Here is a 15623-nt window from a genome sequence, read left to right as displayed (position 1 = left end):
TCCTGCTCTAAAAATTCCCTACAATTCACTCATTCCTCCTTCCCTGACTTCCATCCACCAATCACTGGCACCCTCTGACTGTTTGCCTGCCTTTCCCAGTGTAATGAGAAGCACACAGCCCCTTCACTCTGCCTTTTACTTAGTGGTGTGCATTTAAGTTCTGTCGGTGTCTCTTTATGGCTTGGTGGTTCATTTCTTTTCATAGTTTAATAATGGTTGCACCATGGACACATGTTGGAGCACCATAGTTGTTTCGGCTCTTTGCAAATTAAGAATTAAGGTGCTAGAGACATTCATGTGCATGTTTTGGTGTGGGTGTGAGTTTTCCAATCACTTGGATAAATACCTGGGAGTCTTATGGCTGGGTCCCATGGTCTAGCTTTTATGAAGATGCTGATGCAGAGCAGTATTTCACACACAATGAATAAAGTTTCTATTCCTTCAACCCTTCATCTGTCTTTGAAATTGTCACCTTTTTAGATTTGAGCAGTTATAATAGGCACATAGGAATATTTCATTATTGTTTTGCTTGGTAGTTCTCTATTGGCACGTGACCTTTAGTGCTTTTTAAAAATGTGCTTATTTGCTCTCTGTATGTATTTGGTGAGGTGCCTGTTCAAGTGTGTTTCCCCTCATTTATAACTGGATTGTTTATCTCTTCATTAAATTCTGAGGATTCTCCATGTATTTCAAACACAAATCCCGAACACAAATCCTACCATATACATGATTAGAATATTTTCTCTCAGTCTGTGGCTTTCGTTTACATTTGTTAACATTGTTTTTCTCACAGGGCACATAATTTTAATTTTAATACAATACAAAATCATTTTTCTCCCTTCACGGCTTTCCTTTTTCATGTTGTATCTAAAAACGACAAACCAAAGGCAATATAGATTTTTTTCCCTAAAGTTCTATAGTTTGGCATGTAGGTCTGTGATTTATCTTGAGTTAAATTTTGTGAAAAATGGAAGCTCTATGGCTATGTTAAAAGCCCCCGTTCTCTTATTATTTCAGCTGTGTGTGCTAAAAAGTCCTTTTCCATAGAATTAACTTTATCATTCTTTTGTTGAAGAACAGTTGACTATGTTTATGTGGGACATTTATGTGGCTCTGTGTGCTGTTGTGCTGTCCTGCCTCTGTTCTTTTTCTAGCACTACACTCACTGTCTTGGTCACTGTCACTTATAATATTCAGTCTCAAGATCAGGTAACGTCAGTCCTCGGACTTGATTCTTTGGTTTGTCACTCTGTCACCTTGTCTGGGATTTTGCTTTCCCATTGTGTTTTACATTTCCTGACTCATAAGCTCAAGCTCAGTTCCTTATGGACAGATTTAAGTTGATCATTTGCTGTACAGTAGATAAAGCTGTGTTAGTTTCAGTTCTGTTGCTGTGATAAAATATCCTGACAAAATAAACTTGAGGGAGAAGGACTTATTTACCTTATACTTGCAGGAAGTTCCTGTCCATCATGGTAGTGAAGTCACACAGGCAGGGCTGTGAAACAACTGAAAGCGTTCTGTCTTCACTCAGAAGTAACAATGGATTCATACCTGCACACACTCACTTTGCTTTCTCAACTCTTAGTTTAGAATCCCTGAGCAGGGAGTGACACTTCCCATAGTGGGCTGGTTTCCTGCCTCAATTAACATAATCAAAATAACCATCCAAGACCTGCTCACAGTTCAACTAGAATACAGAATCCTTCCTTGAGAACCCCCTTCCAGGTGATTCTAGACTGTGTAAAACTGACAAAACTAGCTCTCACAGCAGCTAAAAATCACCATTAGGCTTGCTTGAAAAGTCTTTTTTAGTGACTTTAACTTTTCCATTTGGAAGTCTCCCTACACTGAATTTTACATGTAGTGCAAATAAATTATTACTACTATTATTGGGCATCAGAATTCTTCTTAGAGGAAAAAATAACATTGTTTGGAAAAACATTTTGATAAGCAGCTTAGGACAGAAGGATATAGGGAGGGGTGAGCCAAAGCCACACACACACACACTCAGAAAATGGTGGCAATATGCCTCACTAGAACCAAGTATAGGACTCTGTGGTTTCAAGGATTCAGAGAGAAGGGAACAAAGAGAAATAAAAAGGAGCCAGGAAACAGCAGGTGACCTGAGAGTGAGGTCTGCATGAAGTGAGACAACCTGTCCAATCCCACAACTTAAGTTAAGACTTTGGGCTTGAAAATCTTATGTCATCATGATACACTGACCACCAACCACCCTATCCCATTCCAGCAAAATCTACCACACTCATGAATGCTTTGTACAAAAGCTTTATTACATTTGAGGAATTCAAGGAACACAACTCCATTTTGCTCCAACATTGAAGAACAGAGCCAACATTCATTGTGAGCAAGAGGAAAGGAATTAGCAGTCATGTTGCTGAGGGTCTGAATTTTGTCATAGCATAAATAATGGCTTGAGATAAGCTTATAGGGCTCTCAAGGGCCCTCGGGAAAGATGGTATGTACATCACACCAGCATCTCCATCACACCAGCACCTACATCACACCAGCATCTCCATCACACCAGCATCCCCACCACACCAGCATCTCCACCACACCAGCATCTACATCACACATTACAGTTAAAAAGGCTTCTATTTAACAGCTATGTGACATTCTTCTTTTAGATTGGAAAAATCTTACTTGTTTCTCTCAGAGCTAGAGGCATAGGCCAGCAGTTAAAAGTTTGCATGGCTCTTACAAAGGATCCGAGTTCAATCCTCAGCATCCATATTGGGTGGTATACCACTACCTAGGGTTGTCAGCTTTTCCTGAACTCCTCTGTGTAGTCCAACTTCAGGGGATTTTTTTTCACATGGGGCACTGAGATATAATTCTCTCCCAGGACTGGGAGGGCCCACTGAAAAACCAATCAATATATGTTTCATTTTTGTTTTCTTTATAAATAGTTGTCTTATCTGAAATGACCTTTTACCAAGAGCTAGTAGTCATAAATTTTGCAGCTAGAAATGTTTAGAAATGCCTCTCAGCTATTTTTGTTGATTTATTTTCTTTGTCTGTATTTGTGCAATTCAGCTTTGGACACGGAGGCAAGCAGCTCTGCTCTCTGGTCCACCAGCTGATGATTTAAACCTGGAGACAGAGTCCTTCTCCTATGGGAAAGACCCCAGTAGACATGCATGGAGGCACAGCTCAGCCAGGAGAAATTACTCCATCTGGGAGGCTTGTCTGAATTTCTATTTGTGATAACTTTTGTTGCATTTCCCCCTTCCTTTAAATATTTCTGAAATATATCTACTACCCACAGACTTTTCTACAACACACCATACTGATTCTATGCAAAGGAGTATTGGCATTAAATGCTCACAAAGAAGAAAAACTTGGTGTATAATTTGATACATTGATAGAACTTTATTTGGTTGTCACAAAATCTGTAAGGATGTGTATATTTTAAAAATAAGGAGGGTGTGGAAGGCAGGCAGAAAAGCAAGCATTGTCTTCAAGGGATCCCTTGTTTGAACTGTCAATTCTTTGTAAGCTAGTATGTGCTGGCTTTAGTTCATCTGAGCTTTAGAAAATCTCTATGAATGAGACACTCTTATTTTTCCCTGAAGATGAAGATTCTAAGTCTCAATCAATCTAAGGTCACATGACTACTGTGAAACTACAACTAGGGTGCCCTGTTGCTCCAAAGGTACAACCCATTCTTGATGCATTATGTCATGTTATATGCAGAAAAGCCTGTGCTATTGCTAGCTTAGTAAGGGACTTAGAACAATAGCAGCTGGGTATACACATTATAATCTAATATTTGGAATTAACAGTATATAACATACCATATCCATGTTTTATATTACATATTTATTTTGTAATCAAACAAAATAACAATGTGATCTAATCTCTATGAAGATATTTTTGTCCTTTGCCCCAGGATCCCTGGATGACTCCTTTCTGAGTGGGGGAGGTTATCATAAATGAACCAGTGCAGATATGTCATTATCCCTGTAGGTCCTTCTGCTTCTGTAGCAGCGGACCTCTCAGGATATTCATTTCCCAGAGAACAAGACACATGATCCCCTACTCATAAGGATTCCAAGAGAAGACTGCCATCTATGGAGGCCTAGAGTCTAACACTAAGCAATTAGACAACCAGATTTACTTCCCATAGAGACAGAACCAAACTTGTGTGACACTTAGAAATAGAAAAAGAGATTTCCCCCTCCTCAAGCCTCCAAACTCTGCTGTGTGTTTTCCCTTTTTTTTCCTATTCGAATCATTAACACACACACACACACACACACACACACACACACACACACACACACGCACTGGGTCTGTTGAAATTTGCAGAATTACTCATTTTAGGAGTAAATGATGCATTGTGCTTCATTCATTAATTTTCCCAGGAATGTTCTTGTCTTAACTGGAAGTGAACTTTTAAGGTTCCCAAATGGATTTCTGGCAATGAGGGTGGGGGTGGAACTGGGTGATGTCAGAGGAAGGAGAGAAAATAAGTATGATCAAATGTATTGTATACAAGAATAAATTTATCGAGGAATTCATAAAAATTGCATTATTAAAAATAAGAGCCATAGAGATGGGACAGTGGTCAAGAGCACTGGCCGTTCTTACAGAGGACACTGGTTCAGTTCTCAGTACCCACATGCTTACAACTGTAATTCCATTTTCAAGGGCTCTGAAATCCTCTTCTTGCCTCTATGGGCACCAGGCACACAAGTAATTCACAGGTATACATACAGGCAAAACACCCATACCCATAAAATTAAAAGAAATAAAGAAGAATGACTCTTTACAGGGCGGCATCTCACATGTCCGCCAGTACATATCAATCCGCCCATCAATCAAGGGGCTCCATTGTTCCTTGCACAATGGTTTGTTTCCCTTCTAATCACAGATAGAACCTGTTCTATTGATTTGATTTAATGAGCTTCGAAAGGATGCTCCTTTAACATAGGAACACTTGAAGCTTGGAGAACATCGAAAGGATGCTCCTTTAACATAGGAACACTTGAAGCTTGGAGAACATCGAAAGGATGCTCCTTTAACATAGGAACACTTGAAGCTTGGAGAAGTTGGTGGGAGTAGGTTTGCCTTATCTCACAGTTAGCAGGTCATTTGGCCCTGGCAACAGCCCTGTCTGATGTGCCAGAGAAAAGAGTGTCTCCTCACCACTGTGCACTGATCACGTAGAAGTTTGAAATTGATCCCCATGCTTCTCTGCAGAATTGTAGAACAGGGGATAGGGAGGGGGCAAGGATCTCAGAGGTACATGGTACACATCCATTCTTCTTATAATCTCCTCACCAAATAGCCTTTCCTAGGATAGAAATCCCACAGTAGCCCAGCAATTTGCCAAGCATTGATAATCTGATCGTTTGTGCATTTCCTAGGACACCATATAAAATGTCCAACCCTCCTTCTACATGACCCCCGGGTTCTGATCTTACTTCCCTAGTTTAATAGGCTTTGGTTTCTTTAGTTTTCTCCTCATGCCTTAATTCCATGTCCTGACATCAATCCAGTTATGTTCTTCTGAACCTGCTGTGATGCTTCTCAGAATACGATGCTTAGAACCAAGCCTAGTACTCCAGCAGTGGTCTGGGCTCGTTCACTCACATACCTGATCATTCATCTGGCAGACACATGGTTATTTGGTGTAAACTGACCAGGGCTGAGTGGGGCAGGGGCTACTTCACTGCTTAGAAATATCACTTTTGTCTGCTGTCAAAAATGAACTCTGGTCTTGAGGAGGTTTTAGTCAACTAGCTTCTCTAAGTCCTTTCCCATGGCTTCCTGGGAAATCCTGTGCCTTGCTCTCTGCTGAATACATGCTTCTGTGTGAAAAGCTGGCCTTGTTTCTCTGCAAAACCACCCTACTTCTCTGGGATGTTTGCCGGCACAGGATCTTATAAAAACCCACTAGGGTTGTAACAAGGACACCTTCCCTCAGATCCCAGGCCAGCTTTTGTTCCTTCCTGAAGTCACAGTTGACATGCCCCCGGCCTGTCTCTAATAAAACCTAATCTCCAGGACGTTGGAGCCATCGCTCGATTGTTCAGGGGTCAGTGGGGAGCCAAGGAGAGGAGTCCTCATGTGTGTACTGAGATGCCTCAAGAGGCAGTGGAAATTTACCCAGCCCGCTCTTCCCCCTCACTCTGGACTCCTCCGTCTCCTTTGCTCTTCCCATGAACTGGCTCAGAGGAAAGAAAAGCAATAATTGTCATGTGGGACCTGGCTGAAATCAAGGCCTATATGAGGGTTCTGGAATGTGGGGGCTCCTGGCTCTGAAAGCAGTATGGATGAACGTGTCTTAACATGCAATTCCCTCTCTTCTTCATTCCCATTCTATCTAAAGAGCATTCTTTCCATGAGAATTCCTTAATGCCATTCATACTTGTACAGGGGGGTCTTGTCTCTCTCACAGATAAATGCAGAAGTTCAGTTTGTAGGAGTTATATCTGGGGAATGTGAGACCATATGCTACCTCCTGCCACCAACTCACTCTGCTGGTGTGTGTGTGTATGTGTGCATGCGTGTGTGTGTGTGTGTGTGTGTGTGAGTGAGTGTGAGTAAGTGGACAACTAAAAGCTAGAGCAAACTAAAACAAAACAGAACAAAAATCCACAGTCTCTGTTCCAAACCAGTCTTGGGGCTGGTAAGATGGCTCAGAGGGTAAAGAAACTTGCTACCCAATCTGAGGACCTGAGTTAGAACCCTAAGACCCACACGGTAGAAGGGGAGAGCCAACTTTCAAGTTGTCCTCTGATGCCACCCATGTGTTATGTTGAGCACACCCCATCCAAACAAATTAATGAAAAAAAAAAACCAGTAAAAGTCTGTCTGCGATGTCTCCATTAAAATGAATATCTCCCCAACCTCACCTAACACACAGCAAGGAGGTGTAGGACCATCCAACTAGCGTTCTGATGAAGCTAAGTAACTTGGCAAGCCCTGGAGCCTATTCTCCACACCCTTCAGCATCTCTGCACATGCTATTCTTTGATATGCTGTAGGCAGCCTGTAGCCAACAACAAGCCCCTCAAATAAAACGAAGGAGAGAGATTCCAAAGTTTTCCATGAACAAATATCAGTCACTCCCCACCCCCAGTTTCCTATTGTGAAAACAGTCTGCATTCTTCTCCATGAAAGTACTGGCTAGAGCGAACTCATTTTTAGACACTGTTGGGGTCACACTGAAGCTTTTCTCGCTTCGGACCAGGGTTCACATGCCCACCGTGTGTTTGCTGCTTGCACATTTTAGTTAAAATCTTATGGCCACAGGGCATGCTCTGTCTCCTCCTTGGATAACCCCCACCCACATCCATCTCAGCACACATGCTGTAAGAAAAAACGTTGAATATTACCGGTTTGGCAGAAAGAGGTGTGAATGTTGTGCCATTGATAAGACTCTATTTAATCCTGATAGAGTAGTTTCCAGGGAAGCGTGACACAAGGTGACAGATGTTGCTTGGCACCTGCTGTCCCCAGTGAAGCACAAACAAGGTGTGTGGTTCCCAGCAGGTGGACAGTCTTCTGCTGGGAGGTGGGACTGGACTTCGTGCTGACAATCCAGGGCCCTGGGGATGGAAGCAGATAAGGGCTTCTGGCTTATCGGGATAGCAAGACACCCACTTGGTTTGAGTCCTTCAGCTGTCAGTGAGTGCTTTCCTAGAATACTCAGGGTTTCCTCTGGTTTCAGAGCCCTTTTTTTGATGGTGTCAGAAATTCCCAAAGGGTGAATGTTAGGATAGATGGCAAGAAAAGGTGGGTATATGTATTCTGTAAGAAGAACGAGCAAAGGGCACTCACTGTGGGTGGCTCCCTCTTGGCCTTGGAAATCATGGCTGAGAAGCTGAAGAGGCAAAACAGTCATAAAAAGGCTAAAGACATGGTTTGTAGCTATGAATGCTACCACTAAAAATACAGACACTGGAGCCCTGTTTCCCAGAGCTCACGCTACAGTAAAGTATTGAGAGGAATACTGAAACTTTCTCGTTTTTAGTAGATGCTGAGGTCCATCAAACGTGGGCAAACAGTAAAAGTGCACCTGGGGGATGTGGGCATTCCTGCTGTTTGAGAGGAAATGCATGTGCTAAGTGTCTACCTATAAGAAAGTAAAATCAACATTCATTCTGCCATGCACCTAAATGCATTTCTAGGTTATTAAAATTATGGTTGCTGGCACCACCTTAGCCTTCTTTTCTTCTGTTTCTTCAGTGAAATGCCCGAGGCTGGGCACTTTATAAAGGGAGGAGGGTTATTTCATCTCGTGGTTTTGGAAGCCCAAGGATACAAAGCCAGCCTTGGCTTCTTCTGAGGGATTCATGGCTTGGGGGGAACATATAGGAGATATCCCATGGAGAAATAGAAAGCAAGAGACAATGAAGGGCTAGAATCACTCCTTTTTGAAAACCCACTCTCTTGGGAATTAATCCACTCCCGTGAAACCTGACCTTCACTTACAAGACAGTAATAATTTATGAGTGTTGAGCTCTTATGACCTAATTACTTAATTGGAACCAACCTCTTTTAAAAAAAAATCTGTCACATTTAGTTGTGTGCAGGTACATGCGTGTGTGTGTGTGTGTGTGTGTGTGTGTGTGTGTGTGTGCATGCTTGTGCATGTGCCCCAATGTATGCATATATGGGGGTCAGAAAACAACTTTCAGGAGTTGGTTCTCTCTACCACTCGGGTCCCAGGGATCCAACTCGGGTCATGAGACTTGGTAGTAAGCACCTTGACACTCAGCTCTGTCTCTGAACTCTACCTCTTAATGGATCCATGCCTTGAAACCCGAAAGAACAGGGACTATGCTTTCTCACACACAAGCTTCTGTGGGGCAAACCATGTCCAAACCATAGCATGTGTCAGTGAGAAGATGAGACTTCTGTCTGCACCTTTCCTCTTTACCCATCAGCCCCCCAGGAAGGGCTCTCCCATTATTGAATTCAATAGAAACAGGTGGAGACAAACCAGATAAAGGAGTCTACCCTAGAAATTGTTCGGCTGTGCCTTAAGCTTTGTACATTCAGCTTCACCTCTCACTCAGCACAAGCTCAGGACACAAGTCAAGGTTATACCTGGAGGCTCTCCACAGGGGAGGGGAGGCCCCATGGAAATGGGGGCTCGTCCCTTTTTTCTTGCAGACTTTGGATCAGTCTTTTCAAGGGCTGCTTTGTCTGGGAAAGTCTGCAGAGGAGCCAAGCGTATGGCTAAACTAGGAGCCGTTTGTGTCCCAGGACTCTCCCGTTCATGCCCTTTCTCCTGAGCAGTAAATTACTCTTGGCATTGAAAAACATGCTTTGGTGACATGTTCCTGATGGCCGTGGGCAGACCAGAGTCTGGATGTCTGAGTGCAGAAGCTTTCACTCCAAGCCCAGCAGGACCTACCTGACACCAAGGCTACTACTAGTGTGAAGAGTGTCAAAGACTGTGGCCCTGAGTGACCAGCAAAAGGATCAATGGCTTACAGTGGATTCCAGAGTGATTGGTCACCGTGTCCCTTGGTGGTTCCTTGCTCTATTCACAGAGGAATTGCATTGTTCAAGGTTCCTGCCACCTTCAGGCTGCACCTGATGTTGAGGTCAAATGTCCCATCCCATTTTTCTCAAAAGGAGACACCGTGGCTTTAGAGCTTCCAGTCGGACTCTCTCTCCTCAGCTCTGCCAGCCTCGCTTTCTTCCAGGTGTATCTGCCAAGACCCTCAGAGTCCCCACGTATAACTCCCCATTGCAGGGCTTGTTTTCAGGCCACCTAAGCTAAGAGATCTCTCTATGGCTGCTTTTTCTCCTGGGTTAGCTTCACTGTGCGTGGCATTAGTATCATCCCAGGAAAAGCGATCTGATATGTAATAGTTAAGAGGAAAATGAAAATCTTTTTGGCTATAGGACTCTGACACATGTTCAACCTTCTGGCCACAAAAGGCTTCTAATGGATGCCTAGGAGCCTGTGGATGAGAAATTTCCACAGGAAGTAGACAGAAAGGCAGGTTGACAATGTTTCAAGCAGCATGCTTATGTGGTAACTAACCAAGGGAACTAACCGCTGGAAAGAAGACTGTGAGATTATCCTGTTGGAAACAGGACAAAAAAAAATGGCAGAGGAGGATTTTCTTTAAAGATAGGAGACTTTTGTTTAATTTCCTGGATTACTTTTAAATGGTTTACTTTTTCAAAAAGGACATCTGTTAATTTGCCGCAAAAGGCTTTGTAATTGGAGAGATAATGGCCTTCCCTGGGACAGGAGGGTGGCTACAGATTTGTGCAAATTAAACCTCACGCTCCGTGCCTGCTACAAGAAGCCCCACCTGCGTGTGCGATGTACTTAAAAGATTAGGGCACACTTTGAAATTGTGATATGTATTGCCTGAAGTAGGCACCTTCCCCTTGAAGCTTTTAGTTCCTTGAAGGAGGGGAGGAGACCACCAGCTCTCATGAGCCATCAGGCCCAGGAGGTACTTTGTGGGGTTTAGGGAGGTTTAAGGACCTGGGGATGAGGTGTGCTGTTTGTGTGTATTAGTGCAGTAATAAAACTTATCCTCAACACTTGTGGTCCCATTTCAGATGAGACTGGGCACGTCCAGGGTGGGCAGGCTGTGGACTAGTGATTCCATGTCAGAGATGTGGTTTACAAGAAGTCAATGGGACGCTGGACACAGGTGACAAATTTAGGAGTGAAGGAGCCAGGGATAATAAGAAAAGGGACGTTTTGAAAACTGATGTGATCATCCTGTTCCCTCCGTGTCACTAAATACATGAAAAGTCTTCAGTTACACACAAAGTATTCCAACACGGATGTGGGTGATGAGTTGTAATTTTGAGACAGGGTCTCATGTTGTCAGGTTGGACTGAAACTCACTGTGTAGCGAAAAAGTGAAAATGGCTTTGAACTTCTGACTCTCCTGCCTCTGCCTTCTGAGTACTGGGATGACAGGTACAGTAACACCAGCTGCTGCAGGTGATGGTTTAGCACAGGCAGGCAGGCCTTTTTTTCCTCCCCTTGATTTACCAGGATGGGAGGAGAGTCCACTGTGAAAAGAAACCCTCTTGGCTACTTGCCGAATTGTCCCTTTGATTGATTTTGTGGCCTGTGGCTTGTCAGGCCAGCTAAGTGTCCTGTGGGAACATAGCCACCTCAAAAAAGGCAAGCTAAAAGGAAGCCCTGTTTGTAAGAATCTGAAAACCACACGCAGGTGTCTAATAAAGACATAGAAGCTTTATTTTAAAACACTCATACGTTGCAAAAAAAAACATAGAAAAATAAAGTTTGATTAAAGCATTAAATGTCAGTGACAGACTTTTATGTCAGAGCCGGGGTTTGCTAACCAAATGACGAAACAGGCCAGAGATGTCACCCAGATGATACCCAAAGTGTTTTCCCATTTACAAGCTGGAGACAACAGACCATGTTTCGCCCAGTTCAGGTGTGGGTGAATGATTAGTTCCAGGACAGAGAAAGCAAAATGGAGTCAGACCCCAAAATAATTTTAAACACAAACCTTTCCCTTTCTGACTTAGCCACACACTGCACACTATAATAGTTCAATCTTAGTGGAAGTGCATGCCGAAAAGGATTCTAGTCAGAGTGAGAGGAGAGAGAGTGCTGATCAGGAACTCAGAGCCAAAAGATAGATAGAAAGAAGTGAACTGGACACCTCCAGCTCTGGTGTGGTCTAACGCTACCAGAGTGGTCAGCAACAAGGGGCACCGAACACTATTTTAACATGGGGCCCCAGGCTGTAAAAGAATGGGGTGTGAGCGGCCAACTTTCTATCAACTTCCTTTGGCAGTTTTAACTGCCACCAACAGTAAATTGGCCCATTTAAAAGGAGGAAATTAAAAGATTTCTCACTGCACGGTACTGAGTGGTGGGATAAAGGGATTTCCTGGCACCAGAAAGCCTCATTTGTAATAGGTGTGTTCCACCTCCCTTATCTCCCATTCAGCAGGTTACCTGAGCTACCAGGATGGAAAGGGAAGGACAACCGTTTCTCTTTTTCACTCCTACCATTTTAGGGTAGTCCCTAAACACAGTTCCCCAAAGCATTTACACACTTGTGTGTGGATGGAAGCCGCGGTGAGGCTGTGTTTTGAAGACAGTTCACCTTTCCTTATGGCATCGTCCTGCAAAGCTAACAGCTCCTTGCTGGCTGCTTGGCTTGGGCTGACAGCCATGCCCTGCCCAGGACCCTTCCATCACTCCCAGACCCCTCAGCAGTGCCAGCCCTTCCTTTTGTCCTGTTCTTCCTTATTTGTGACAAACAGATACCCTTAAACCTCCTCTGCCTTCAGGGATCCCCAGGACCCCAATGGGCAGCCTCAGCCTTTGAACTGTAGCATACAGCCAGCGGAAAGCCCCTTGAAAGAAACCGTGATCTTCAGCTCTCGTCTTTAAATAGGGCTTAGGATTTAATGCTGAGTATTTTTAAGGGAAAGAGATGAGTTGCTAATTTTTTAAGTATGTCATAATGTGTCTGCTGCTAGTTAGTTGTTAAACCAGGAAAGAGAAAACTTGGGAGGTGGTGAGAGCAAATCTTACACTAAATAAGACAGGCATTGATGAAAAGTGTGAACTGAGAAGCCCTGTAAGAAAGAACAAAAAAATAAAAGGGAAGGAAGGTTCTTTGTTTAAAAATGATGGCACCTCTGATCGGGAACCTCTGTCATAAAAAAGTGTGAATTCTCTCAGGCCAGGGAAGCCGCAAGGCCTCCTGAGTTCTCCCTGAGGGCAGGAAGGGTGGAGAGGCCTTTTCTTCACTGGTAATAAAAAAATCTTGATGGAAGCCGCTCACCTGGAGTGTGGAAACCCCATAGGCCCTTGCCTTGGACAGGAAGTCTGTTTTGAAGCCCACCCCTGCAGGCAGCTGTTTACACAGCTTGTCCTAACCCCTCAGTGTGTATGCCCTGCTGCAAGCAGGCTGCCCTGTAAATCCTTGGATTGGCACATCACTGCGAAAAGGGTAAGAAGTTGAAAATTCCACCTTCCACCCCCTTTGTGTCCTACGCCAACCTGCCTCAATCACTAAGAGTTTTTCCCCATTCTTCAAATCTTCCATTCACCCTCACTTTTACAAAGGCAGAGAGAAACTCTGGCCAGAGTCCAAGGCCAACAAAAGACTTTTTAACCCACGTTTAATTCAAGAGGAAATCCTCATCTCAGGAGCCATCCCTCCCTTTGCTTGGTCCTTTCATGATACTCAGTTAAGGGAGAGGATGGAGTTGGAGCAGCAGAATTCTTAGGAACGATGTAGCCATCGCATCCATAGCCACTCTAAGTTCTGGAAATAAGACTTGAACTTGTCTGGCTCTCTCCAAACAGGGAGCTGACAGCCGTGACCAACAGAACACTTGGAACTGTGACTACATACTAAAATAGCCACTGCCCCAGATTGTTCACTGGCCCACCAGAGAAGAACTGGAGTATTCCCTGGGAACCCCAACAGTTTGGGTCTGTACACTTCTTGCTCCCGACTCCTTGACGTCAGCCACTTTTTGGCTTTTTCCCAGAGACCCCTGGGGGAATGCAGTTATCATTGGAACTGTTGCTACCAGAAAGTTGGATGCCAGGTGCCCAGACAGTACAGGTAGGGGTAGTAGGGATAGCTAGTATACATGGAGGCCAATGAGGCGCTGGACAGGCGGTCATCCTTCAGGGTTGGCAAAGACAATGGTGAACTCTTCTCTAAGACGCCCAGGTCTTCCGACAGCTGCTTTCGCTTAGTCTTATAGCGTCTGTTCTGGAACCATATTTTTACTTGGGTTTCGGTGAGTTTGAGGTTCTTGGCCAGGTGAGCCCTTTCAGGGGCAGACAGGTACTTCTGATGGCTGAACTTCCTCTCCAACTCAATCACCTGAGTGTGAGAGAAGGCAGCCCGGGAGCGTTTCTGCGGCTGCTTGGTGACCTGCGGGACACTTGATAAGTCCCCCGGAGTATGTTCACAGTCCAACAGATAAGTCTCAAAATGTGCATCTGGAGAAGAACAGAGGGGAGAAGAAAAGAGTTACATGTTCGCCCAGAATCCAAGCCACCTTTCTGTGAACAAAAAGCCCACTGTCATCTGGATACATTTCACTTTGTTCGCATGAACTACGCTCAGGTCTTAGTGGTTTACAGTTGAACTTTCTGCCTTGTTGTTTTACATCAGTGAAATGTGGTTCCTGGATGTGTAGCACAAAGAGAGGTGGGTAACGTGTCAACAGGGTAGACCGAGGCATCGTGGGGGCATTTAAGTGGGTGACTGAGGCTTGTGGGGATGAACCAGGTGGCCTGGGATGGTGACCAGTTTCATCTTCTGCCCTAGCCCACTTTCTGTAACTGCGGTTTAATTACCGGCATGAGAAGTGATTGGGGTCAGAGGATAAAATCGGACTCAATCCTATTTCTAAAGACCTAAAGGAACATCTTTAATTTTATGGCTCGTGGAATGGAGACACAAAGAGAACCTAGGAGTGGGCTTGATTTATGAATATTAATGGTTAGTTAGTTCTAGTAGCCAGTGGTAAAAGGCTGGGGCCGCTGGAAAAGAGTCAAGCCGATGGCAAAGTTATTAGCTGCCCTCATGGTTGATGCTCAAGGTGGCTGAGTGGGGAGGACCGTGAGGTCCTTCCTGTAGCCGTGCCTCCACCCCCACTTCCTGATGCCTGCATCCAGAGCTCCATCAGCCTGAGATCTGTCCTCTCCAGTGCACCATACCCGTTTGGTCTATTCCGCTTACCTGACTCGGGTTCAGTAGGTGTCTCCGTGGGGCTGGGCCGGATACTTGGTGGGTCCTCCGGAGCCACGCTTCGACCCCCTGCTTCGTCGAGCTCTGAAGCGGCGTCCCTCCTAGGGTCCGGCTGGCGCTGGTACTGCAGGCTGCCGCGGTCCCGCAGGATGTCCTGGATCAGGAAGGAGGTGAGCCGCTTGGACTGCGTGGGTGGCGCTGCCCAAGGACTGCGGCCACCCGCCTCCACCCGTGCCTCTCGGGGCTCCGCTACCCTAAGCATCCCGCCTCTGCTGTGCGCCGCTTTTGCTATCACCCGGCCGCGCGCACTTATAGCCGTGCTGAGCGTCGCGCCGCCTGCCCATTGGCCGCGGGGACATGGTTGCGCCCCGATTGGCTGCCGCGGGCTCCAGGTGACCCTCAAGAGGCGAGTCCTGCGTGGAGTAGGCTCCAGAGCCCTTCCTTGAGGCGCCCGTTACCTTTTCTGATTCCCCTCTCATGCTCCTTTTTCTTTCCAGAGAAGCCACAGACCCCAAACCCTTACTGGAATCGCGATGTGGAAGACCTGCGAGTAGCTCTCATGGACTGTTAAAGCGCTCTGGCCCACTGAGCTGAGCAGGCAGGTCGCTTCCGCCTACCCCAGTTGTGTTTAGATAGTAAGAGAGACTGATAACAAAGCCAGATCTACTGAGTCTATGGTGGTCCTAGGTCTGACAATCAGGCTCACGATGGCCCCACGCTGGATTCCCAACTGGACACATCCGGACAACTAGCAAAAGTATATTAGGGAAGGTCAAAGCAGTATGACAATACCCCATTTACTTTGTTGACCATATACTGTAACATCAGGAAAGAATAGTCTTAAGAAATAAACGCTCAAGCTGTGAGTGGGTGGCATGCCTTTAATCCCTGCGAAGA

At 45.1% G+C, this 15623-nt stretch overlaps 1 protein-coding gene across 1 annotated transcript; it reads right to left on the bottom strand.

Annotated features, from left to right (window-relative positions):
- Positions 1 to 13547: 13547 nt before the first annotated feature.
- Nkx3-1 (NK3 homeobox 1) lies at positions 13548 to 14988 on the bottom strand. Its single transcript, XM_028758675.1, has 2 exons — positions 14718 to 14988; positions 13548 to 13972 (listed from the first exon to the last, which is right to left on the bottom strand). Exons 1-2 carry the CDS (start codon positions 14986 to 14988, stop codon positions 13548 to 13550), a joined length of 696 nt encoding a protein of 231 aa, XP_028614508.1.
- Between the last annotated feature and the right edge of the window lie 635 nt (positions 14989 to 15623).

This window comes from Grammomys surdaster, unplaced genomic scaffold (assembly GCF_004785775.1).
Source record: "Grammomys surdaster isolate TR1022 unplaced genomic scaffold, NIH_TR_1.0 126219, whole genome shotgun sequence".
Taxonomy (NCBI): Eukaryota; Metazoa; Chordata; class Mammalia; order Rodentia; family Muridae; genus Grammomys; species Grammomys surdaster.
This window is presented reverse-complemented; position numbering and strand designations above follow the sequence as displayed.

Bases quoted from the DNA above. Each gene is read 5' to 3' on its own strand.
- Nkx3-1 (XM_028758675.1), bottom strand. From the start codon at position 14,988: ATGCTTAGGGTAGCGGAGCCCCGAGAGGCACGGGTGGAGGCGGGTGGC. The intron at 13,973-14,717 runs GTAAGCGGAATA...GTTCTTCTCCAG, and splicing joins ACCTACTGAACCCGAGTCAG to ATGCACATTTTGAGACTTAT.